The sequence below is a fragment of the Nycticebus coucang genome, chromosome 8 (assembly GCF_027406575.1).
Source record: "Nycticebus coucang isolate mNycCou1 chromosome 8, mNycCou1.pri, whole genome shotgun sequence".
In the NCBI taxonomy this organism is placed as follows: domain Eukaryota; kingdom Metazoa; phylum Chordata; class Mammalia; order Primates; family Lorisidae; genus Nycticebus; species Nycticebus coucang.
Window position 1 is genome coordinate 83,498,101 of NC_069787.1, and position 20,699 is coordinate 83,518,799.

A 20,699-nucleotide genomic window follows, 5' to 3' on the forward strand; every position below is an offset into this window, starting at 1 on the left:
CCAGGTGTGTTTCTTGCAGACAGCAAATGGATGGCTTGTGTTTTTTAATCCAGTCAACCAATCTATGTCTCTTCAGTGGGGAATTCAAGCCATTAACATTTATTGAGATAATTGATAAGTGTGGTAGTATTCTATTCGTCTTATTTTGTGAGAGTCCATTGCTTAGTTTTATCTTTTGCATCAATGTGGAGGTTTGGTTCTGTCCTTTAATTTCTGAGTTCTTACTTTGCTGCTGATCCATTGTGGTGGTCAGTGTGCAGAACAGGTTGAAGTATTTCCTGTAGAGCTGGTCTTGTGGCGAATTTCCTCAATGTTTGTATCTCCGTAAATGATTTGATTTCTCCATCAATTTTGAAGCTTAGCTTAGCAGGGTACAGAATTCTGGGCTGGAAATTGTTCTGTTTAAGTAGATTAAAGGTAGATGACCATTGTCTTCTTGCTTGGAAAGTTTCATTAGAGAAGTCTGCGGTCACTCTGATGGCTTTGCCCCTGTAGGTCAACTGACGCTTACTCCTGGCAGCTTGCAGAATCTTTTCTTTTGTCTTGACTTTGGACAGGTTCATCACAATGTGTCTTGGAGAAGCTCGGTTAGAGTTGAGGCGACCTGGGGTCCGATAGCCCTCTGAAAGCAGTGTGTCAGAATCTTTGGTGATATTTGGGAAATTTTCTTTTATAAGATTCTCTAGTATGGCTTCCATTCCTCTGGGGCATTCTTCTTCCCCTTCTGGGATTCCTATAACTCGTATGTTGGAACGCTTCATAAAGTCCCATAATTCTGACAGTGAACGTTCTGCTTTCTCTCTCTTCTTTTCTACCTCTTTTACTATCTGAGTTATCTCAAGAACTTTGTCTTCTACCTCTGAAATTCTTTCTTCTGCATGGTCTAACCTGTTGCAGATACTTTCCATTGCATCTTTAAGTTCTCTGATTGACTGTTTCATTTCCTTCAGCTCTGCTATATCCTTTTTATATTCTTCATATCGTTCATCTCTGATTTGATTCTGTTTTTGGATTTCCTTTTGGTTATTTTCCACTTTATTAGCAGTTTCCTTCATTGTTTCCATCATTTCTTTCATTGTTTTCAACATGTGTATTCTAAATTCCCTTTCTGTCATTCCTAACATTTCTGTATAGGTGGAATCCTCTGCAGTAGCTACCTCATGGTCCCTTGGCAGGGTTGTTCTGGACTGGTTCTTCATGTTGCTTGGAGTTTTCTGCTGATTCTTCCTCATGGGTGATTTCTTTTATCTGTTTCCTTGCCCTAATTTTCCTTTCACTTCCTCTTGCTCTTTAAGTTCTCGTGCCTGTGGACTGGGTGCTTGACCACTGTCTGGTGAGTCTTTACCTGCCAGGGTTCTTTCCTTTGCTCCAGACAGGTGATGAGCTCTGGCTTAGAGACAGCAAGCCCAAGGAAGAGCAGGTGACTGTAGGTCTCTAACCTGACATTCCGATACAAATTCTGCTGAGCAAGGTCCAGGCAGTCCCACTCATCCATAGAGAATTCTATAGACACATCTCTGAATTTCAACAATTCCTGTGAACTGTTTTGGTGTCTTGGACTTGGCACTGAGTTGAACTGCCTTGGGGAGGGCCTGAGCAGGAGTGCGGAGAACTTTGGCCGTGATCTAGGGCCCCAGTCTGAGCCACTGAGCCAGATGGAACTCCATAGTTTTTTTTTTTTTAAACTATAGTCCAGCCCTCCAACGGTCTGAGGGACAGTGAACTGGCCCCCTGTTTAAAAAGTTTGAGGACCCCTGGCCTAGAGTGATGACTTTGGCATTTGGGTCTGTTTTCCATCATTGCCTAGGGACAACTGAGAGGTTGAGCACTGTATTTGATACGCTTGTCAGGCTAGGAAGCAGGAATTGGAGTTCTAAGCAAAGAGTGGATATAATCAACAACTTTTGGATTAGAGTTCCAAAGACTAAGAGTGAGGGGGACCCAAATGTAGACAAACCCTAAAGCTGGATTAAAACATTCTGGGATTAAGTATCCTTAGCTGCCTGCCAGAAGCACTAAATTCACTATGGAGGATTTATATCAGGGGTCCTCAAACTTTTTAAACAGGGGGCCAGTTCACTGTCCCTCAGACCGTTGGAGGGCCAGACTATAGTTTAAGAAAAAAAAGAACAAACTATGAGCAAATTCCTATGCACACTGCACATATCTTATTTTGAAGTAAAAAAACAAAACAGGAACAAATACAATCACACCACCTCATGTGGCCTGCGGGCTGTAGTTTGAAGACCCCTGATTTATATCATCCTAGGTCTCAAATAATATCTATAAACAATTTTGCAAATATAGTGACTGACTTATAATAATCAGGAGAAAGAAATACTACAATTGAAGCAGATCTTGATGAGCTCCGGGTTATCATACACATATTTTAAAATAGCAGTAGGAATTTCAGCAGAGAACTAAAAACCATAAATAACCAAAAAAATCTGTTAAAGAATTGTTCTGTATAAAAATTGAAGTTAAGAAATCAAAAATTTTATCAGAAGATTAGGTGAAACTGAAGAGAGAATTAGTGAATTGGATGATAGATTAGAAAAAAATACATACAGATTGAACTGTGGAGAGACAAAACGATGGATAATACAGAAGAAAGAGAAAGATACATGTAGAAGATACAGTGTAAAGGTTTAAGACCCATGAAGTTGCAGCTGTAGAACTTAAGGAGAGAGGCAGAAGAGATAACAGCTGAGAACTTTTGGTTGTAGCCATCATTGTTGTTTGGTGGGCCTGGGCTGGATTCGAACCCGCCAGCTCAGGTGTGGTGCCTTAGCCACTTGAGCCATGGGCGCTAATAACTGAGGACTTTCAAAAATGAATGAAAGACATCAAGCCACAGATTCAAGATGTGAGTCCCAAATAGGATAAAAAATTTAAAAATCCACACCTATTCCCACACCTATTCCCATTACAGTCAAAATTCTGGAAACCAAAGACAGAATATCTCGAAAGCAGTTGAGAGTAAAAAGGCAGTATTTCATCAAAAGGATAGTAGTTACACTGACAGGTAACTTCTTAACAGAAACAGTAGAAGCCAGAGGACAGTTGAATGAATCATAGCTTTAAGTGCTGAAAGAAATAGTTGTCAACCTAAAATTCTTTTTTTTAATTGTTTTTTGAGACAGAATTTCACTGTGTGGCCCAAGCTACTCATAAACGTAAGCAATCCTCTTTCCTCAGCCTCCCATGTAGGTAGGATTACAGCATGTGCCACCACTTCCAGTTTCTAACCTAAAATTCTATATCAAGTGAAACTGCCTTTCAAGAATGAAGATGTTGTAAGGTTCCAGACCCAAGGATAAAATTGTTCCAAGACATGAGATGAAAGGAAAATGGAGATCCAATTCATGCAGTTAAAGTGGCCTTTATTCCACGTAGAGTACAGGTGGGGTGAGATTCCTGACCAGGGAAAAATCCACACATGGGCTATGGCGGACAGGGATTTAAAGAGTTAGGGCAGTCAGGATTGGTGGCATTCCTATTTCCTGGGAAGGACATGAGTCTGACCCTCTCTGGGTGGGCCATGAACTTAGCCCTGCCTGGGTATGGCAAGTTTATTTGGGCAGGTACACCTGATTTATCATACCAGCCTTTTTAGTTTATTATAAGGAGGTAGGATGATGGGCGTGGCTTCTCGTCAACTGCTGGGGGGGAGGGGCTGCGTGGGCTGCCTGTAAAAAGAATGAGAGTGGGGAGGAATGGTGTTTACAGGAATTCTTTGGTTTTTCTTCAGTTTGAGGTGGTTGGTATTTACTAGGGCAATGATATAAGTAGTTTTCAGGTGATTGTTCAATAAATTGAGAGATGAAGCAAGGAATTAATGATCTGTAACTGAGAATGAGAAGGGTTATAATTAATGACTCTGTCATTAGTTGATATTGATAGGTAGGGGAGAAAGGCCAGAATCGATAAGAAGGGGAGTTGGAAAAAAAGAAGGAAGAAGAAAATTGGGTTTCTTTAGGGAGAAAGTCTTGGAAGGTGCACTGTAGTCACAGATTTTCAGAGGCTTCAAGGAGTTCATTCCAACTTTTTTTTTTTAGTTCATTCCAACTTTGAACGTGTGAGGGTAGCCAGGCATCCCGAGAAAAGTTATAGGGAAAAGGAAAAAATCGAGGAGTAATGTTATGCATTTATTAGGAAGTGGATTCTTCAGGGATCCTAGTGCGTTTAAGCTGGCCGGGGACAGTACTTGGGACTTCCAGTGATAGTTATTTAGTGTTGGAAATTTTCCGGTAGAATACAGTTTTATTTGGCATCAGTGAATTCCAACTGGGGGGTCCACAAGGTGAACAGCCATAGGAGATTTGAGGAAAACTTGTCCTGCCAATTGGCCTGTGACTTTTTCTGCTGAGGATTGGGGTAAAAGCTGATTAATTGTTTTCCTAAGTTCTTCTCTAGTTTCCTGGAGGATGGGAAAATAGTTTCTTATAATAGAGTGGGGGGGGGGCGGGGCCTAGAATAATAGTTTTGCCACACATTATTTTAAAAGGCCTATAAAAGAGAGGCTTGCGAGAGGTAGAGCAGATGCGTAGTCTATCTTGGTAATGGAGTGATCAGTGGGCTTAGAAGAACTGCCATCAATAAACCAGGTGTTTTCAGGATTAGGTAAGGGAAAAAGAGAAATATTTGGAAAAGGGTGTAGTATTACAATAGGATTTACAGGGAGAGATCAGATTGAGAGAATAGAGGGGTTGGAGAGGAGCAGGATGGGTAGTGAGAGGTGGGAACCAGTGGGAATCATCAAGGTTGCTTTCAATTTTGAGAGAGTGTCTCTACCTAGTAGGGGAACATTACATGAGGGAATAATATGGAATGAATGTGAGAAAGGGTGTCCAATTTAAAGTGACCATCATTGTCTTTTTTTGACTTCAGTTGCTTTAAATCCACATGTATCTGAAAATAAGATTGCAACCCCTCTTTCCTTCTGAATTCCGTTTGCCTGAAAAATTGTCTTCCGACCCTTAACTCTGATTTTTAATTTGTCTTTTGAGTCTCCGTGTGTTTCCTACAGACAGCAAATGGATGGCTTATGTTTTTTTTTATCCAATCAGCCAGTCTGTGCCTCTTCAGTGGGAAATTCAAGTCATTGACATGTATTGAGGTAATTGATAAGTGTGGTAGCATTCTATTCATCTTATTTTGTGAAAGTCCATTGCTTAGTTTTATGTTTTGCATCATTGTGGAAGCTAGGTTCTTTCCTTTAATTTCTGGGTGCTTATTTTGCTGATGGTCCATTGTGATAGTCAGTGTGTAGAACAGGTTGAAGTATTTCCTGTAGATTGGTCTTGCAAACTTCCTCAGTGTTTGCATATCACTAAAATATTTGATTTCTCTGTCAATTTTACAGCTTAGCTAAGCATGATATAGAATTCTGGGCTGGAGATTGTTTTGTTTAAGTAGATTAAAGTAGATGACCATTGTCTTCTGGCTTGAAAAGTTTCATTAGAGAAGTCTGCAGTCCCCCTGATGGATTTGCCCCTGTAAGTCAATTGGTGCTTACTCCTGGCAGCTTGCAGAATCTTTTCTTTAGCCTTGACTTTGGACAGGTTCATCACAGTGTGTCTTGGTGAAGCTCTGTTAGAGTTGAGGTGACCTGGGGTCCAATATTCCTCTGAAAGAAGTGTGTCAGAATCTTTGGTGATATTTGAGGAATTTTCATTTGTAATATTCTCTAGTATGGCTTCTATTACTCTGGGGCATTCTTCTTCCCCTTCTGGGATACCTATAACCTATATGTTTGAACCCTTCATAAAGTCCCATAATTCTGTCAGTTTTTTTCTTCCTCTTTAACTATCTGAGTTATCTCAAGAGCTTTATCCTCTACCTCTGAGATTATTTCTTCTGCATGGTCTAATCTGTTGTTGATACTTTCTATTGCATCTTTAAGTTCCCTAATTGACTGCTTCAATTCCTTCAGCTCTGGTATATCCTTTCTATATTGTTCATATCATTCATCTCTTACTTGATTCTGTTTTTGGATTTCCTTTTGGTTATTTTCCACTGTCTCAGCAATTTCCTTCATTATTTTCATCATCTGTATTTTAATTTCCCCTCTGTCATTTCTAACATTTCTTTATAGGTGGAATCCTCTGCAGCAGTTACCATGAAGTAGCTGCTGCAGAGGATTCCTTGGTGGGGCGGTTGCTCTGGACTGGTTTTTCATGTTGCCAGGATTTTTCTGTTGATTCTTCCTCATGTTTCCTTGCCCTAATTTTCCTTTTACTTCCTCTTGCTCTTTAAGTTACCATGCCTCTGGCCTAAGATTTTGATGAGTCCTTTTGGTACAGGACCAAAAGGATGCGAAGATTGAAGAGCAAGAAGGGGGAAAAGATAAAAAAAAAAGAAAGAAAAAATAGAAAGGAGAGAGAGTAAAAGTGAATATTGACAAAAAGAAGAGAGGCATAGAAAGAGGGGGACAGGAGTAATAAAGGTGTACAGTAGGGTATCTTGACCCAACCTTAAACAATCCTAACCTCTGGGGGGTGCTGGGTTGGGTGGTTCCCTTGAGGTCAGCAGCTCTTTGTCAGCCTGAGTAAACACGGTACCCCATCTCCACCATATAGAGAGGGAAGACAAAAATACTATAAATCAAACCAAAACAAACAAACAGAAAACCTTACAGGATAAAATTGGGGGGAGAAACAAATAATAGGGGCAGAAACAGTAGCAAAAAGGAAGTTATTATTAAAGAAAGCAACAATGGAAAATTATATTTAAACTGGTAAAATGAAGAAAGAACAAAAATCTAGAGGGGAAATGTTGAAATTAAAAAAAAACAAAAGCAGGGCGGCACCTGTGGCTCAGTCGGTAAGGCGCCGGCCCCATTTACCGAGGGTGGCGGGTTCAAACCCAGCCCCGGCCAAACTGCAACCAAAAAATAGCCGGGCGTTGTGGCGGGCGCCTGTAGTCCCAGCTGCTTGGGAGGCTGAGGCAAGAGACTCGCTTAAGACCAGGAGTTGGAGGTTGCTGTGAGCTGTGTGAGGCCACGGCACTCTACAGAGGGCCATAAAGTGAGACTCTGTCTCTACAAAAAAAAAAAAAAAAAAATCAAAGCAGTATATATAATTTTGCTGAATATTGTCTGGGCAACAGGTGATCTTTTGGGTTATGAGATGTTAATCACAATGCTCATACAGCTGTATGAGATGGAGACTGAAGACCTCTGCTGGTTTCTCAAACCCTGCAGGGTTGAGGGCCTAAATCTCTCCTTAGCCCACTTAAAAGACACTTTAAATCAGGCGTCCTCAAACTGCAGCCTGTGGGCCTCATGAAGCGGTGTGAATTGTATTTGTTTCCGTTTTGTTTTTTACTTCAAAATAAGATATGTGCAGTGTGCCTAGGAATTTGTTCATAGTTTTTTTTTTTTTTTTTTTTAACTATAGTCTGGCCCTCCAATGGTCTGAGAGACAGTGAATTGGCCCCCTGTTTAAAAAGTTTGAGGATGCCTGCTTTAAACCATTAACCTTGGCTAAGCAGAAGCTTTCCTAGGAAAGCACTTATCTCTGGGATCTCTCCTAAAGTGGCTGCCCGCTTATGCAGTGTGCCAAAACTGGTCTCACTCTATGCCCCTGAAGGCCGAGGTTGCCAGGCAGCCCTCCTACTGCCAAACACTGGAGGCTCCATTCTTCCCCAGTGTCTCAGTCCCGGCCTTTGGCACTGCTCCGTCACTAGATCACTCACCCAAGGTCTCCCAGCTTGAGCCTTGCTCTGTGACCCTGAGGGCGGAACCTGCATGGGCAATTCTCTCACAGTGCATGGGCGCAGCACCCACAGCCGAACAATATTAGCTCCCTTCTGGCTCAGTGGCTCAGTCCATCTGCACCCTCGCCCAAGTTCTCCCAAGGTAGTTCAACTGAGGGCCCACGTCCAAAAAACAAAACAACCCACTGGGAAGGCTTTCCCTGTTTGCAATCTCGCTGCTGTTATAGTTACAGCAATGGCAGCCACAGCATCAGACCAAATGAACACAACCACTTGCCATTTCTCCACTGCTTTTGTCCTTCTCCTGGGGTCCAGAAGTCTCTTGCTGTCTCCCTGTGTCACCAAAGTGATGTTTCTGCCAGAGCCCACATACCAGAGATGTCTGGAGTCTTCTCTCCCTGCCCCCGGTTGCAAAGAAGCTGTTACTGGGTCGCCATCTTCCTCCCTCTTCAGATGTCATCATGTTAAGTGAAACAAGCCATATTTTGCATATCTTTATATGTTTTCTTTACTTTTCTATGATGAGATTTTTTTATCTTCTAACCCTTCTGTTTTTCATTTCTGCCATCATATTTTATTCCTGCAACCTCTTTTGTTCTCCAGTCTTTTAACAATACTATCCTATTCCTGTTTTTGCCTTTTATGTCATCAAGGATAATATTAATAATACAGTTTTTGAAGTTTTCTTCTCCCTGCTGTTTTTTTTTGTTTTTGGCTGGGGCCAGATATGGGGCGGGTGCCCTACTCCTTTGAGCCATAGGCACTGCCCTTGTCCCTGCTTAGTGTCTATTTTTCCATGTTTTTTCCCCCCCTCTCTGTTTTTTATCTTTTTCAGTAAATGGCTTTTCTAAAGTTGTTCATATGTAAGAATGGATCTGAATACTTAATGAAAGCTTAGCCCATGGGTGCAGCTGGCTAACTTCAGGGTGATCTGATTGGGCTGCTTTTTGGAATTAGATTCCCTGAGAAGTATCTCCTGTTTTCTGTCTGGATGGTGTAGACATGGATTCCCTAGAAGTCAAAGGGAAATGAGAGGTGGAGATTTCTGTATTTCTGTATTTGGTATATTTCCTGTTCCAGTGTGATACCTGTGCTCTCAAATTTGCCTGCTTCTCTCTGTCCAGAGGCTCTCTATTTTATCTTCTTTAGAAAAAAAAATTTGTAGTCTCTGTTGGGTTGAGGGGAGGCATCCCCCACCCATGATAAGTAGTGATGGGATCTGAAGGTCCTCGACTGCCCTACCAACCAGCCCTTCTGTCTTCGAACTCATCTTTACCCCATTCTTCTAGAGACATCTCATACTGTTGCAGGCCTGGGAAATTGAAACCAATAGACTCTCACCAAAGATTATAGGGGAAGGAATTTTATTTTAACCAGCAGAACCACGGCAGATTAGAATCCAAAATGGCCAAGCATCCGGATTAGCTCTGTTCTTGCTTGTTCTTTTACTGGACTCACAAGTAGACAAAGGAATTACCATATTATTTCTCATTGGAGGTGTCAAATCATGTGCAGGGTTTACAGAAGCAGAAGCAAGCAGCAAGTGTTAGTTTCAAGGACCTAGGAAGTTAAGTTTTATAAATTCTTAATGGCTGGGTTACCATGGGGAAGACCTTGCAGGTATGTCCTTGGGCTTCTCTAAGAAACCTTTCTATTTTTAGACTTTACTTTTCCTGGGTATCCTCCTTCAGTACCACAAATTTCTGTTGCTTCTCTGCTTTTTTCATAGCCAGCTTAGGAATCTATATGGTCATTTACCACTTGTATCTGCTTTCTACTTTTCAAATTATTTCTGTAGACCTTTCATGTTCTCTTTGTTCTTATAGGTTTATTATGCCTTAAGAAACTTTACTGTGGGCTGAGTGTGGTAGCTCACACAAGTAATCTTAGCACTCTGGGAGGCCAAAGCAGGTGGATAGCTTGAGCTCAGAAGTTTGAGATCAGCCTAAGGAAAAGGGAGACCCCCATCTCTACTAAATAGAAAAATCAGCCGGGTGTTGTGGTGGATGCCTATAGTCCCAGCTACTCAAGAGGATGGGGCAAGAGGATCACTGGAAACCAGGAGTTTGAGGTTGTTGTGAGCTAGGCCGATGCCATTGTGGCACACTAGCCTGGGCAATACAGTCAGACTTTGTCAAAAAAAAAAAAAAAAAAAGAAGGAAGGAAGGGAGCAGGAGGGAGAGACAGAAGAAGGGAGGGAAAGAAAAGAAAGGAAAAGAGAAGAAAAGAAACTTCACTGTGGTGTTAGTGGGTTTAGAAGGAGCAGAAGGAAATGTTTATGTGTAATCTTTGGCCTTAACCTGGAGGTTCTCTCTCCAGTATTCTTTAGAAATGATGGGGCCTGGAGAAAGGCATGTGTTCCAGAGAATAACTCTGGGCCACACCTTGTTCTGTAGGAGGGTGGTGCCAGGGACTTGTTTACAAAGTCCAAGGTGGAAGTGACTTGAGGTGGAAGTGACTGGCTCAGTTGCTTGTTTCTAGGTCGGGCTTCTGAAGGCAGATGGAGTTGCTCTTGTCACCTTAAAAAATGTTCCTGGACTTCCATTTCTTTAATTTATAGTGAACAGCTGAAAATTCTATACAAAACACATAGAAATATTGGGGAAAAAATTATAAACATCCCTTTAAAATGTATAATATATACATAGCTGCATATATAAGAAGTAAAAAAAAAAAAGCAAGAAGGATCGCAAACTAGAGCTGTGTGCCCTCACTAGCTAAAACTGCTGATTCCTGGGGGATGTTGCCTATCTCCATAATTTGGGGATTTAGTAACAGTGGGAGGACTAGGAGAGAAGATACAGAATTGAGATGAGGCCCTCACATACTAAGAATTCTATGGGATTATACTTTCAATGAAAACTTGGAGTAGAAGAAACAACTTTTGACTAGATAATGAAATTGTCTGGGACTGTGTTGGTGGGAGGTATGGGGAAAAGTAGTTTCTCCTGAGAATTTATAACGATAGGCCTGTACTCACATGAGCTTGGAGTTGAAGCTTATATCATCTCTGGGAAACACTAATTTGAAGTATTAAAGTAGTTCAAAATTGGTAATGTCCTAGGGAGTTTGGCAGAATCAAAAACTATAAATTATCTTTGAAAGGTTACTCCCTCAAACTTGGCCTCATACTGTTCCCACAGAAAAGGCTCTACTGAACACTCAATATCCAAAATTCCAAAACAGCATGAGTAAAGTCCTTAGAAATACTGTCAGAACAAACTTTCAAGAAGTTAAATTATAGAATGATAGGAGGGAATTGGAAGTATGACAAAGAACCAGGAAATTTTTTTAAGGTTAGAACTTCTGGAAATGAAAAAATAGAATAATTGAATTGATAAATGAAGTAGAAGAGCTAAATAGCAGATTCGACATAGCTAAAGAGAGAATTAGTGGATTGGAAGATAGACCTTCAGGAATTATCTAAAATGGTGCTTGGACACAGAATTGGAAAATACTAAAGTGAGGGTTAAGAGACTAAACAGAATGAGATGATCTAAGATTCTTGTAATAGGAATTTCAGAATCATAGAATAAGGAGGTACAGTACTCATTGAAAATAGCCAAGCATTTGTCAGAATTGATAAAAGACAAATTGGTAGACTCTGAAAGCTTAGTGAACCCCAAATAGTATAAATTTAAATATATAGACATACTCAGACATGTACCTTATAGTGAAACTGTAAAGAGAAGATTCAAGACAGCAGAGAGAAAACACAGTATCTGCAAGTTAAATTAATAGCAGACTCTTCAGAAACAATGGTGGAAGCCAGACAATTGTGGAATAATAATTTCAAAATGTTGAGGGAAACTAATCCAGTCTAAAAGTATGTATTCATTGTCATTCAGGAAGGAAGAAAGACAAATAACATTTTCAGAAAAGCAAACAAAGGCTCCTCTGTCAACAGATCTTCACCGAAGGTGGATGTTTTCATTAAGGGCTGTGGTCTCAGAAGGTCAGCGATGCAGGGAGAGATGGGTGAGCAGGCAAGCTGATGAATGTATGGACATTTAAAAAATATTGACTATATAAATCATAGAAAATATCTGTTTTGGAAGGTAGATAAGACTAACAATGATAAACATTAAATACTGAACACAAGTAGTCTGTTAAACTAATTGTAAGTTGGAAGTAATTAGAATTAAAACATTTAATTTCCTTTGAGGGATGGAAGAGATGATCAACTTCTGGCTTTTAGCCTATAAGCATACATGTTAAAATTTATATTTAGAATAAAATATAAATTTATATTTAGAATAAAATAGAAATGAAATGTATAGCTTCCAGACCAGAAGTAGCTAAAATATGAAATTTAAAAAGGTAATCCAAATGGAGGTGGCAGTAGAGAGAAAACAAATTTAAACATATCCAGTAATTATAAATGTAATGGGATTTAACTCTAATTCAAAGAGTGTTAGAATGAATTTTGGGGAAAATAAGACAGAAAGATAATGTTTTTCAAGTTGGAAAAGATAAATAGGGAAAATAACCACAGAAATATCATAAAGCTATGTTAGCATCAGATAAAAAAGACTTTTGGGTGAAGACCATTACATATGAAGATGGTTACTATATAGTAAGAAAGTTTTATTACCAAGAATATATATAAGAATTTCTGCAACTTGAAGAGTAACCCAATAGAAAAATTATTAAAAGAGGTTAATAATCATGGAGAGATGATCAGTTATACAAGTAATCAGGGAAATGCAGGTCAAAACCATGTGCCATTTCAAACTTACCAGGTAAGCAAAAGTCAGGGTGGGTGAGGGTGTGGCTCAGTGGAGGCTGTAGTCTGTTGGAAACACAAATTGGTACATCCACTTTGGAGAACAGTGTGACTGTGTTTAATGAGTTGAAGATGTTCAGACCCTATAACCCAGCATTTCCAGGCCGTGAGCACATACCCTGGAGAAATGCTTATATGTGAGCACAAGAAAATATGTAAAAAAAGGATTCATAATGCCATAGCTTAGAGTAACAAACACAAATAACCTCAAACAGCAAAACAGGAGAATGGATACTTAGGTAAGGCTATATAATGTACTGTTACACAGCAGTGAAGATGAGTGTGTTTCAGAGTTGTGGGAGAGGCAGCAATGTATAAAGAAAACGTGGATTCTAGAGACACGCTGCCTGGGTTTGAAACCTGATTCTGACACTTCATAAGTGACTTGGGTAAGTTATAATATTATACTTAACATCTTTGTGCCTCAGCTTTTGTAAAATGAGGACCTGCACAGGGTTGTCTTGAGGATTAAATAAGTTACTATTTGTAAAGTGCTTTGCATGGTGTCTGGGAGGTAGTTTGAACTGCCTATGTGTTAAATAAATGTGTATCCATTTGGATGGCTTATAAATAATATGGATGAGGGAAAAGAGGCATTAGAGAGTTTGTTTGGCTGCTAGAAATGAATATTTGAGTTATTCTCTTGTGTAAAAGAAATTCAAAGACAAAATTTTGGATCTTTTCTCCTCCATTGTATGTGCCACTCCACAGTATGTATTTGCCCACATGTGTATGTGTGTTGATGTCTGTATGTGTCTTCCTTCCCCTTTCCTACTTATCTTCCTCCCTCTCTTAAGGTTTCCTCAGTCCTCACACCCTGGCTGTCCTTAACCTGTTCCTGAGGAGATGGTGGAGATGCTGCTGTGTGGAGCTGGGGGGTATGAAATCATGAACTTGGGTATACCACCAGAAGCTCTCTTGGCCCTCCTTGGCTCTCCTGAAGGTACCTGCTAGGGCAGCAGGTACTGAGCAAACTCAGGGCCACCTTTTGAGAAGCACTGTCTGTGGGGAGAGGCTTCCTCTCTCTGGGCAGATGTGGAGGCTGGACACTGGAGGGAGAGCACTGGCCCACCCAATTCATTCTTACTTGGCTTCCTCTTGGGCATGGAGGCTTCTGCTTCAGTGTCCTGGCATTAGCAGGCACAAGGTAAATGTAGCGATGAGTGGCACCTTTCTTACCAGCTACATTATCCATGTGGGTGGGATTGGGTACCTGTTCCCTGTAGGGGGTGGCTGCCAAGGAGCCTCCATGCCAAGAATGTCATGGCCCTACTGGCTGCTGGGGTCCATAGTTCCTCTGGATGATGTTGGCCAGACTAGGGACACTGCTTGGGGAACTGCAGGAGAGGGGAGGCACGGCCACTCCAACTTCATATCGTCACCTTTTCTCCATCTCCCATCACTCTTCCCTCTTCCTGCACTTTGAGCCCCTTAGCAGAACAGGGATTGCTATCTGTTTTTTTTTTTTTTTTTTTTTTTTTTACAATAAGCTAGATTTAATCATTTGACAATTATCAAAACATCATATACGCAATAAGTACAGAGGGTGTCAAAGAAATGTATACACATTTTAAGAAAGAAAAAGCTATATTAAATTTGTAATACTCATCACATTTGACTTCTGCAGTTACAAGAGGTGCTCATTGTGACTTGTATTATCATTATTATCAGTATATGTTGACTATTAAAATTTACAGATTTTTTTTTTTATTAAATCATAGCTATATACATTAATGCGATCATGGGGTACCATACACTGGTTTTATAGACCATTTGACATATTTTCGTCACACTGGTTAACATAGCCTTCTTGGCATTTTCTTAGTTATTGTGTTAAGACATTTATATTCTACATTTACTAAGTTTTACATGTACCCTTGTAAGATGCACTATAGGTGTCATCCCACCAATCCCCCTCCCTCTGCCCATCCTCCCTTCTCCCCACCCCTCCCACTTCCCCTTCCCCATATTCTTAGGTTATAACTGGGTTATAGCTTTTCATATGTTACAGCTTTCTATGAAACTAATTTATGGCTTTCATATGAAAGCTGTAACCCAGGGATTGCCATCTGTTCTCCCCAGAGTATGGTAGGACATATCCAAGGCCTACTGGACTGAGCTGCCTCAGAGTAGAAAAGAACCTCCTAGTGCTTCTCCTTGAGCATGGAAACTGGTCTGTGTAGGTCCTGCTACCTGAATTGTTGGTTCAGAGTGGAGTCTGCACATATTCTCTGTGTGTGTTGTGTCAGGAAATGGGATTTTCTTTGCCTTGCATAGCTATAAGGTTTAAGGAGCACTGAGGGCTTCTGAAACAATGTCCCCCTTAGAGCATAGGGACTGCCTCTTGGATATACTTTCACCTGTATACTTTAGAGGCCAGTGGTTGGGTTGGCTGTGGCTCAGGGATGCAACAAGCCCCTTATTCTGGTGTTGAGTGTGTGTTCTCCTCAGAGCTAGTATAAGGGGGCACTGCAAGTACCCCCATCCTGGAAGCAAGATTTCCTCCCCTGCCAGGTTGGGTGAGTTAGCTGGGGGAGTCAGGGGAAGACCCCAGGCATGGGTATCTTGGCTCCCCTGGGTGTTGTGGGGCAGGGGCTTGTGGTTGAAGTAGTGCCAGAGGCTATAAATAGCTGAGCATGTGAACAAGCGGAGAGTCAGGGAGGAGAGAAGGAGTGGGGAGGGCCCTGGATCTCAGGTGACTATAGAGCCTGGATGTGGTATGGGAGAGGCATAGAATGTTTCATAGGGCTCTGATTACAGGCCTGGGTTGTCTTGACGGGCTGAAGTCCTACTAGAGCAGCAGTTCTCAACTTGTGGGTTGCAAACCCCCTTTTTTTGTTTTGTTTTGTTTTTTTTGCAACCCCTTTTTAACAATGAAAATACATTGTGGCATTAGGAAGGTTGAGAACCACTGCACTAGAGGCTTTTGTTGTGAGGGCTTATCTAGGCAGCAGGGAGGGGTGTGGCTCTAATATAATAGCTGATGTGTCAGGCATTGTTCTAACCACTTTTAAAGTGGGTTCACTCATTTAGTTCTTACAGCTACCCTACAAGGTAGATAGTTATTATTCCCTATCACTGAGTAGTTAGGTCACTTGCCCAGGGTCATATAGCTCCCAAGTATCAGAGTAGGATTTGGATTTTAAATCTGGGGTGTTCAGGCTGCAGTTTTGCAGGGTTGCCTGTAGGAGGGTCTGGTCAGATGAGGGTCAGGTGACATCTTGAACTCTTGTGTTCTACCTGGAGCCTTGAGATTTGCTGCTTGTCTTGGCCAGATCCCTTGGAAGAAGCCTCCTATCACTGCAGGGAGATGTGGAAGGGATCTGACTGAAGAATGGCCACTCCTGTGGTGGCTGGCATCTTCCACCTAATGGCCAGTCAGTGTTCTTCTTCCTGGGTTGTACCCTAGAAAATTAGGCTCTTTGCTCATGAAGGCCACTGACGGTGGAGAAGATGCTGGATGCCAAGGAGGTTCTTGAGCTATGCTTGAATTCAGGCACTTTGCCATCCTCCTTGGTCTCGTCAGGGTCCCTTCTTGGGGCTCCAGCCAGCTTTTCAGGCTGCTGGCAGGCTGGCTGGCTAGCTGTCCTTCTATGAGATTGACTCTGACTGCACCCTCCCCCCCCCTTCCTGAGGTAGAAATAGTTATAGGGGAAGACCAGCAAGGGATGATGCCAGGTCACTAGCCCATAGTGGGCTTGAGAAGTACAGAACCTGGATGGATGCTTGGTGCTGGTTTATTCTCAGAAGTCCGTGGGATTCTGGCAATGCCACCACCTCTCTCCATTGTGGTGTCCTGTAAAGGGGCAGTGGCAGGGCTCTCCCAGACAGAACCTCCTTTGGTATCTCTAAACTCTTTACAGTAACAGGGCTATGGAGTTTGTGGGGGCAGATTTGGGGCTGGGACTAGGGGGATAGTGAGGAATGTGGATTTGGTGAAGGTTTGAGACCGTGTTTGAAGGAAAGTGAATAGGCAGTTGGAATTTGAAGAGTTTATCCACCTGGGTGGCACTTTTGCAGGAGTAAAAGGGATTGGGAGTGGATGAAAAGTGCTCAGGGTTGTCAGGAGCCAAGCCCAGCAGGGAGGATGATAGTAATTGCTACTGAGCCCACAGCTAGCCCTCTGACCTAAGGCACATGTTCCTCAAACTCTGGGAGCCTTACTGTGTATATGCAGGCTTGTCCTTAACCTGTTCTCTAGCCTTGCTGAGCCGTGTTGCTGGGTGTGGAAGGGACACTGGATTCTGGGCATGGAATTGTGGAGGGCCCACCTCCAGGTGTCCCTGGGGGTCTGTGGTGAGCAAGGGTTGGGCAGAGGAAGCAGTAGAAAGCTTTTGTATTCCTCCAAGTGATCCTAGAGATCTGTACCACAACCACCCAAGATAGACAGGAGTGGTTAAAAACACAGACTCTGTCCTTATTTCCATTGGATAGGTCTGGACTGGGCCTAGAACTGTGTATTTTTAATAAACACTGCACTCTCACTTGCACATGGAATGATTCTGATGTGCACTGGGATTTTGAAAACCCCTTAATTGATTGATGCTGCCACAGGGAAGATGCCTCAGACAGGAGGCTCAGGCATTGTTGCCGCTCCGTTTTGTGCATTCATCTGGCTGGCTATACATCTATCATTCTCCGTCAGTAGGTTTCCTTATTCTTGCTTGGATCTGGGGGTACCTGCAACTAGGAAAAATGAGATGGGGGCTGGTACTGGCTGGCATGCAGTAAGATAAGGAAGAGGTGTTGGATGGATTGGTGGCCTGGGTCCCACATCGGTGCAGAGAGGTTGGTGACTCTCACTCACCACCCAGCTTTCCTCTCTCAGGGTGGCCTGACACCCCTGAGTAGGACCAGGGGTTTGGAGCTGCAGACCTAGGGGCATGCTCAGTGGTTCTCTCTCCTGGGGGGCACAGGCTCCGGGCGTGGGGAGGCTGAGACTCGGGAGTGCATCTACTACAACGCCAACTGGGAACTGGAGCGGACCAACCAGAGCGGCCTGGAGCGCTGCGAGGGCGAGCAGGACAAGCGGCTGCACTGCTACGCCTCCTGGCGCAACAGCTCTGGCACCATCGAGCTTGTCAAGAAAGGCTGCTGGCTGGACGACTTCAACTGCTATGACAGGTATGCTGCATCTTGGGCTCACCTGTTCTTACACTGCCCCATGGGCCATGCAGGTTTCAGGATGTCTGAGTGAGAGGGAAATGTCCAAGAAAGGGGCTCTTGAGGTAGTGCCCGGGTCCCAAACTTTTCTGCAATCTTGTTTGCCCTGCCTCAGCCTTGAGGAGGGGTTTCAATGGGTGTTGAGCCTGTTGTCCCTCTTTGGCTTTGGTTCACAATTACTGTGAGGTGGGCTCACACTGTCCCCATTGTTTATCTGTCGGGGGGGATTTATCTGGGTATCCCCTAGGTGAGGGGTATATGGAGAACTTTGTGCCTACAGGCAGGAGTGTGTAGCCACCGAGGAGAACCCCCAAGTGTACTTCTGCTGCTGTGAAGGCAACTTCTGCAACGAGCGCTTCACCCATTTGCCAGAGGCTGGGGGCCCAGAAGGTGAGGGGGCTGGGTGGGAAGAGGGGCCCTGACCTGGCAGACCTAGGTCTCTTCTTGGCCTGGGAACTCTTGGTTCTTGTGTTGGCGGGGGTGGGGTGAGGGGTGGGTAATGGCTACAGTGCCCTGGCTTCTGGTAGTGGAAAGTGGGCAGGCTTTGTGACACAGGGCTCCATGTGTCCCCTAGTCACGTACGAGCCACCCCCGACAGCCCCTACCCTGCTCACGGTGCTGGCCTACTCGCTGCTGCCTATCGGGGGCCTTTCCCTCATTGTCCTGCTGGCCTTCTGGATGTACCGTCATCGCAAGCCGCCATATGGCCATGTGGACATTCATGAGGTGAGACTGTCCTGGCTTGGGGCAGGTTGAAGGTAGAGGAGGGGAGACCAAAGCAGACCTTATTAATAAGCCCTTGCTCTTTCCCAGGATCCCGGGCCTCCACCCCCATCCCCTCTAGTGGGCCTGAAACCACTGCAACTGCTGGAGATCAAGGCTCGGGGGCGCTTTGGCTGTGTCTGGAAGGCTCAGCTCATGAATGACTTTGTGGCTGTCAAGATCTTCCCACTCCAGGTGAGTGAGTGAGGGGTTATCTACCCCACTGTGGCTTTGAACTAGGGATTCTCCCTTCCCAGGTCAATCCAAGCCAACAAGGTAGGATAAGAGAAGTAAGTCTTGTTGGGAGTGGTTACTCATGTTACACTTGGCTGTGAATTTCATGCAGCAGTGAAATTTTATCATAGCACTTGGGTAGGGCTTTGCAAGAGTAAATCTTGATTTACTCTGGTTTCCAGGGTTTTGTTTTTGACAGATACCAGATTCTGCTCAGAGGCCCTGGATACTAGGCCACTCCAGGCAATTGTCCAGAACAGTTAGCAAAGCCAGGCCTAGCTCTGCTTCTCATTTGGTGGGTGATACTGGGCCACTTACTCCTTATCACTGAACTTTAGTGGTCCCATTTGTAAATTAAGGTGCTTGCCTTAAGTGATCCCAGGGATCAATGTTGACCTAATGCCTCGAGGCCTGGGTCAGTCCCAGTCTTTTCCTGGGTCCCTAATAGGGGCTGGGAGTAGGGAATGAGATGAGGGTGGCTGTCCCTGCTATAGAGCAGTGTAGTGCTAGGAGAACTGAGCTCTTGTCCACATCAGGACAAGCAGTCATGGCAGAGTGAACGGGAGATCTTCAGCACACCTGGCATGAAGCACGAGAACCTGCTACAGTTCATTGCTGCCGAGAAGCGAGGCTCCAACCTTGAAGTGGAGCTGTGGCTCATCACGGCCTTCCATGACAAGGTGAGTCCACACCCATCAGAATGGACTGCAAGAGGAGAGGGTCCTTGGTGTCCTTCCATAGTAAGGGACACCTCTCCTTGTGGTTGGCCACAATGAGGTAACCCCTACCATAGGTGCTTCTACAATAAGATCCTTTAACCCTGGAATAAGTTCTTGTGATAAGAATAGTGATTCCAGGAGTGGTGCCTATGGCTCAGTGGGGAGGGCACCAGCCCATATACCAAGGGTGGCAGGTTCAAACCTGGCCCCAGACAAACTGCAACAAAAAAATAGCTGGGCATTGTGGTGGGCACCTGTAGTCCCAGCTACTCAGGAGGCTGTGGCAAGAGAATCACTTAAGCCCAGGAGTTGGAAGTTGTTGTGCCACAGCACTCTACCGAGGGTGATAATATGAAACTCTGTCTCTAAAAAAAAAAAAGAATAGCGATTCCATGACTACCACCCTCTGTCCCTGTACCCCTTCCTGGTCTTATCTATCCCCCATAATGATTTTGGTCTCTCAGGAGAGGAGCCTAGCCACTAGCCCATCAGAGACAGCTCTCTGGGGCTGGGGGCTGGGTTCTGTGCTATACCCAGAGCCTGTACCCACATTTGGTGCTACCTTCTCTTAGGGCTCCCTCACGGATTACCTCAAGGGGAACATCATCACATGGAATGAATTGTGTCATGTGGCAGAGACGATGTCACGAGGCCTCTCGTACCTGCATGAGGATGTGCCCTGGTGCCGTGGTGAGGGCCACAAGCCGTCTATTGCCCACAGGTACCTGGGTTACCCAGCTGCCTTCCCTGCACTTGGTCTGGAGTTGCAGAGAGGGTTGGTGGGTGAGAGCAGAATCTGGGGATGTCTCAAGTTTCCTAAACACTCAACATGCTTAGTCTGCCTGCAGTGTGTAAGAGGCAAATGGGCACAAACCCTGTCTTTTCACCTGTGTCCTAGTAATGGCCTGGTTGCCCCGGCTGGTTTTCTGTTGCCCTCTAATGGTCACATGGAGTGCTGACTCCATTACTTTGTTTAAAGAGATGGCTCACCAGTTCTCAAACATTTTGGTTTCTTTTTACTCTAGAAACAACTTTTATATATGTGGATTATGTCTATTGACATTTGCTAATTAGAGCACACATACACATCCTGTTAGCTGACACAGTGATTACATGTCAGTGTAGCCTCTGGAAAACTCCTCTGTACTCTAGAGAAAATAAGCAAAAAGGCAAATAATGGATTATTATGAAAATAATTTTGACCTTGCAGATCTCTTTGAAACAGTCTCAGGGACCTTCTAGGGTCCTTGAACCACATTTTATAGGGCATGGCATAAACTTATATTGTGCTTGCTTAGTGGTAGGAAATGCTCTAA

At 43.6% G+C, this 20,699-nt stretch overlaps 1 protein-coding gene across 1 annotated transcript in view; it reads left to right on the plus strand.

Annotated features, from left to right (window-relative positions):
- Nucleotides 1-20,699, plus strand: part of ACVR2B (activin A receptor type 2B) — a 49,602-nt gene that overhangs the window by 15,397 nt on the left and 13,506 nt on the right. Inside the window, exons 2-7 of the mRNA XM_053600848.1 lie at nt 17,422-17,629; nt 17,949-18,058; nt 18,243-18,394; nt 18,482-18,625; nt 19,201-19,344; nt 19,956-20,104. Coding sequence (XP_053456823.1) covers nt 17,422-17,629; nt 17,949-18,058; nt 18,243-18,394; nt 18,482-18,625; nt 19,201-19,344; nt 19,956-20,104 — 907 coding nt within the window. The remainder of the gene's footprint in view (nt 1-17,421; nt 17,630-17,948; nt 18,059-18,242; nt 18,395-18,481; nt 18,626-19,200; nt 19,345-19,955; nt 20,105-20,699) is intronic.